This window comes from Dipodomys spectabilis, unplaced genomic scaffold (genome assembly GCF_019054845.1).
Source record: "Dipodomys spectabilis isolate Male_0828 unplaced genomic scaffold, ASM1905484v1 ptg000043l, whole genome shotgun sequence".
In the NCBI taxonomy this organism is placed as follows: Eukaryota; Metazoa; Chordata; class Mammalia; order Rodentia; family Heteromyidae; genus Dipodomys; species Dipodomys spectabilis.
The window spans coordinates 20,678,230-20,684,229 of record NW_024870720.1 but is presented as its reverse complement, the minus strand read 5'-3'; the positions used below and the strand labels follow the sequence as shown (position 1 = coordinate 20,684,229).

Sequence of the window (6,000 nt, the reverse complement as noted above, 5' to 3'; positions counted from 1 at the left end):
AAACTGTCAGTGCATCACTGACCATTTCCTAAATTATTCTTTCTCATCTATAATTTACGATATGCATTTATTGGTGGTGTAGAGAATTTTGAAAAATAAAAGCCCTAAGCTATACTACAAGAGGAATTGTGTATTGGCAAGTTCATTTTTAGCTTTTCCCCAAGTAGAACTGAATGTTTGAGTACAGCTGGGAAAGGGTAACTGGAGATCTAAGCCTTATTTTTAACTCCTTGTATGCAAGAAAAAGTCAGAACAGAAACTGTCTTCCACTGTCTATATACAACAGATATTCCCTTTGTTGTACTTGTCAAATTTAGCCAGTTGAGTGAGTTTACATTTCTGCCTTCCTCAAAACAAAGCTTACCAAAATGGAAGAACATTTGACGTCTCCCTTCCAATTTTATAATTAAATCTCTGATTGAATGTGGCTTTTAAAAGAAACATGATGCCTTCAGCTGGCTTACAAATAAACCATTGTAACCTGTTGGTAAACCTAGATCTGAGTAAGGTTTCCATCTTGTTTCAGTAACATAAACTCTGCAAAAACTGTATCATTTTGTGCTTAGGTTATGCATGGAGTTAGATTGATTTCTTTTGCCTGGTTCACTTAGTGCACAGAAGATTAACAAAGTTTATATTTTGAAAACAAAAGGAAAGGCGAGAAAAATGAGAATAGTAATTAATAATATAGTACATACATCCATACAATATAATCTAAATCTCAATCAGTTGTTTATTGGTTGGCAAACAAGTTTCACTTTTACAACAAATATTAGTAATGAGGTCATCCAACTTTGAGACCATACAAAATGGATCATAAATTTAAAAAAAATGTGCTGCTAATTTACCTTTTGTATTTCTACATTACTTAAAATCCTGTCAAATAAATAAGTTTTCTTGTTGATAAACAGAAGACTTAAAAAAAAACACTGCAAAATTATTTGACCTTTCAATTCTTATTATGAGGGAGTGAATTTCCTCTAAAAATTGGTAGTGCAGGTGCCCACTTGGGGATTTGACCCAGAATTCCACATTTAATGCCTATGGAATACCGCTTTTCACATGCAGAAATCCCTCCAGTTCTAATGACACCTCTTGGCTTCTAGAATCATAGCTACTGTCTTAGTGATGAATTGCTTGCCAAATATGCTTTGCATTACAACAGCTGTACCAGAAAACACTAAAAAAAAAAAAAATCTATCCTGTCCTAATTTGCAAACAAAAACAAAAACAAAAATGGTGTTGGAAATATTCCTGCTGGATAAAGATATATAGTGAGGGAAGGAAGTCTAATTTTATTTATTTTTATTTTATTTTTTGTAAAAAATAATTTGTTTGCATTACTAGAAAATGATTCTTATAAAGTGATAGTTTCATTTATTTATTTATTTATTTATTTATTTTTGCCAGGTGAAATTTTAAAAGAAAAAAAAAGGGAAGAAAGGTAAAAGAAAATGCAGGAAAGAAAGAAGTAAAAGAAGAAAGCGTTGCTCTTTTACTGGTAGACAAACTTGCAAGACTAGCACAAAAGAAAAAGAAAATTCCTAATTTTTTTTCCCACTACAGTAACAGGACTGAAATTCTGGAGGAACGAAAAGCAGACTATATGTGCAATGCTAGTATCTGTACATTACATAGAAATTGCTCAATTTTCTGCCATTAGTTTTATCATCCGTTAATACAGCAAATCATAAAATATGCACTTAGCATATAATTCTAGAATTCCCCTCCATCTGATTATTAATTGTGTTGCTTTGTTTTTTCTTTGCCACTGCCCTTCTTGCTGTGGCGAATGTAGGTTGGTGAGTGATCATAAACGACTACATGATACAGTTTTGCTCGTAGGCTGGTGCAGCACTCCCATCTAGACGCAGTATTGTTACTCATCGCAAACAACTGTTCTGGCTTTCACAAAAACAACAACAACAAAAAAAAAAAAAAAAAGAAAGAAGAAAAGGGAAGGAAGATTCAGGTCCTTGTCATGATAGTATCAGAGCATCGGAGATGTTAAACACAACAGAATTCAACAAGGCCACACTAAGCGCTGTTTTCTTCATATCTCCTTCATTAACATAATGAAGTCTCCATCTGAAGGGAAAGGACAAGGAAGGGGAGGGCCCAGAGGACTTTTTTTTTTTCTTTCACAGTTAACCTTTCTCCCCTGGACTGGCTAAAAATCTCAGTTAAAAAAAAAAAAAAAAGAAGAAGAAAGAAAGAAGGAAAAGAAAAAGAAGTCAGAGAGTTCGTGTTTGTCTTTCGAGAACAGCATAAAGATTCAGGAGTACACACAGTCACCACTGCTTCTATTCATGGCAGCACAGTCCAAGGTGGTGTTAGCAGTTCTGTGGGGTTCCATTTCCGTGTCGTCTTCTATAGACTAGTGACCAGATGAGCAGGTCCTTTTGAACTTCCCTCGGGAGAGGTTCCATCCTTGTTGGGAGGAACTATGAATCCATCACTGCTGCCTCGCCCTAGCTGGTAGTAGGTGTGCAGCTGATGGACGTGGTTTCTGGAGCCTAGGTTTGGCATGCTTTTGTAGTAAACATCTTCAGCATCACCACATTTGGCCGCGGGGGTTTCGGTCTGGGTGCTGGTGGTCACACCCTCTGCGGCGGGCACAGCAGCCAGGGCTGGCATGCTGGTGTAGAGAGAGTCCCTGTGGGGTGACTGCAGATCTTCCGTGTGCTCGTTGGTTAGCAGAGGGAAAAAACTCTCACTGTGGTCTTGGGGGATCCTCCTTCTGGTGGAGTGGTGCGGCTGGTGGTTCTCTGTGGAGTACACGCGTGGGGGCAGCAGAGGAGCATCGGATTCTTCATGAATGAGTTCCAGGCCCAGACTCTCTTCGTGGTTGAAGGAGGTGGCATCGTCCAGGACAATGGCGTCATCTTCACTTCCACTGCCGAGGTTATTCACCAGCTTATTCATCAGATTCCGGTTGTGTTCGCTGGAGCGCTCGTGGTTGTTCAGGTAAGAAGGGATATAGTTGGAAGTGAGTTCCTTCAGAATCTTTTTCTCTAGGGCGGTCTCGTTGTGGGTATAGCCACGGTCTATTATTTGCACACAGTTGCTCAGGTATTCGCCGCTGGCAATGCTGTAACTGTTGCCATGGTTACCATTCAGTGGTAGAGTATCCATGACACTTGTATCCCTGGCATTGTTCAGAAGCCCCTCTGAAAAAGATTACAAGACACTATGACATTTATATCCAAAAGGCCACAGAACACACACACACACACAAACACACACACACACACACAAACACAAAAACATTCATTGACTGTGAAATATGTATAAATTGCTAGCATTTTAACAAATAGAAAATGTTCAGAAAGGAGCAAAAAATGTTGGTACATGTATGTGTACATATCAATATCAATGTGAATCTTGAACATCTCACATTAGTCTCATAAATGCAAAAGCTGTATTTAAAGTAAATCTTAAGAGACTTTTCCCATACCTATAAATTATAAACTTGCAATTTCTTCAAACATTGTATAACATTATTTAAAGGATATTTGGTTATAACAAATGGGCGAAAAAAATTTTTAGTGTATTCATTCATAGCTTTCAATTTATACACATCAAAGTCAATTAATTCATTAACTTTACATCTCTTATTGAAATAGCTAAAATATTAACATAATTCCTGTGTGGTACTTTGAATACGCTGGCTAGAAAGGAAAAACAAATAGTTTCTAATAATTTGATACATAATTTCATAAGTTTAGAAATAATTCCTACACACAAAACCACAAAAGGATTATGTTAAATTTGTAGAAATGATGTAGTCATGAAATAAAACTTAAGTCAAACATATGGCTATGACACATCTAAATGATTTCCACATTAGGAACTTAAAATTATTTGGATTTACTTTTTAATTTTTTCTATTTTAAATACTTTTGTAATGGTTATATAGTAACCCATTATTCATTGTGTAGAGTCACTAGATATACTACATGTAAATGTGTAAAAACACAGAGATTTGATTCCTAAAATCATAATGGCAGTATAATGTGATGACTTGGTACATATTGAAATTTGAATTTAAAAGATAAACATTTTATTCTGGTGAGGAACAGTTATAGTGAAATAAATTTGACCATATACTTCTTCAAGGCTTTTGCATCCCCTTGAATAAAGAAATTTAAAAATATGTAATAGTTCCATAAATCACTTCAAATGCAACCACAAAAGAAAAAATACAGAAACATTTAACCAATCAGGAAGGGTTTTTCTTTCCTAAAAAATTAATTGACAAATTCTCTAAAACTTCTCGATATGCTACTAATTTGTGAAAATAGAGCTTTCATTCTATATCTGTGATGCAATTATTTTTACGAGAAGTCAACTAGTTAAATACTGGTTTCATAAAGTATTGAATGTGTTTGAATTTTTATATAGACTTTTGCATACCTTGTGTGCAAGTAAGTCAGTCTTCAAAAAGCAATAATGCATAAAATGCATTAATAAGCAACCATCACAGACATAGGTTGAAGGGACTTATTTTCATGTCATAAAATATCTTGTACACAAATCCACAATGTCAAGGGAAAAAAAGTAAATGCCTAATAAAGTGTTGCATGTGATGGGCGACTGCGCTTGCAGTGACTGGTAGGATGAGCTTAATGGTTATGATGCATTGAAACATGTTCTTTATTTCTGTTGTCAATGCATAACACAGAGAATGAACACAGCCAGAGCAAAGTAAGGTGGAGATGCAGCAATGAGACATGTTTTTATGATGGAATGTACCAATAAAAAGTAAAAGTTTATGAATTACTTAGCAAAAAAATGCTTAATTTAAAAACAATTTAACTCACACAAACATTACATGAGACTTAACTACATTGATTATGTGACAGGATAAAAGAATCAGACAACAAAAGCGTCTAATCTGTATTAGCATATATATATATATATATTTATATATCAGTCAAGATTCATAGGCTCTTCAGTTCTTATATTGTGAGATGAACTGTTTTTAATAACTACATCATCTATATGTGATGCAATAAAAGTGAACTAAAAAAAATTACATTTGATATGCAATGTTTAGCTTTACTCCCATACTTGTCTCTCTGTAGGGCTCTAAACGACAGCATGAAGAAAAGGAAAGAAAACAACAAGTAAGCTTACAGTGACAGTAGAGGAAACATGAGTCAAAAGCAAATTGATGATATGCAGAAAAAAGAGTCAAAGGAAATAATTTCCACTGCCCCAAAATTCATGAGTCTGTGTTACATGGTTTATCAGAATTTAAATTACTGAAATGTTAGTCAGAAAATAAGAAACCCTCCTTTAACACATGCCCATATAATGAGTCTTTAATAAACATTTCTACAGTTTGTCATTTTCATTAGAGCCACACTTACAGTATAAACAGAGGGTAGATTATGACCATTCCACATATCATATATGTCAATATGAGAACACGCCTGCTTGTAAGGTATGCCATACAATCTTACAATTCATTACTGAACTTACAAGCAAAGTCTTTAACTTGGATAGAGAGGATAAAAAACAGAGTTGAAGGCATTAAAATGGTATTCTTTTTCATTCATATTTCTTTTCTCTCTCTGGACAATTGTTATTTTCCCCATTGTACCTATATAAATGTGGTTTCATTAGCAAATGAAAATAGATCAGTATTGTCATTTCTGGAGTTCTTATTCAGAAGTTGTTTAACTATGAGAGGGAATAAAAGTTAAATCCGCTTATTATTTTGTAGTAAGAAAATACATGTGGGAAAAATAGAGCATCTTCAACATCAGGTTTTCCTTTAGATTATTATACAATTGTAAGCAATCACACATTATGAGTGGTTGCTTTAAAAAAATCATAGCCATACTTTTTTTTAGGAAAAATAATCAAGCTAATCAAATCAGATGAATTGTTTTGGCTGATTTGGTTTGCAAGGAAGTTAAAATATCACAAAATAAAAAGGAATGAAATCACTAAGCCAGATTATTTTCAAGGTTCAATTGTACCTTGTGACTA

The 6,000-nt window shown here is 34.5% G+C and overlaps 1 protein-coding gene across 1 annotated transcript in view; it reads right to left on the bottom strand.

Annotated features, from left to right (window-relative positions):
• Window positions 1-2,221: 2,221 nt before the first annotated feature.
• Adgrl3 (adhesion G protein-coupled receptor L3) overlaps window positions 2,222-6,000 on the bottom strand; it is a 703,150-nt gene continuing 699,371 nt past the window's right edge. The window contains exon 25 of the mRNA XM_042678231.1: window positions 2,222-3,170. Within this exon, the coding sequence (XP_042534165.1) occupies window positions 2,371-3,170 (800 nt within the window). The 3' untranslated portion in view covers window positions 2,222-2,370. The remainder of the gene's footprint in view (window positions 3,171-6,000) is intronic.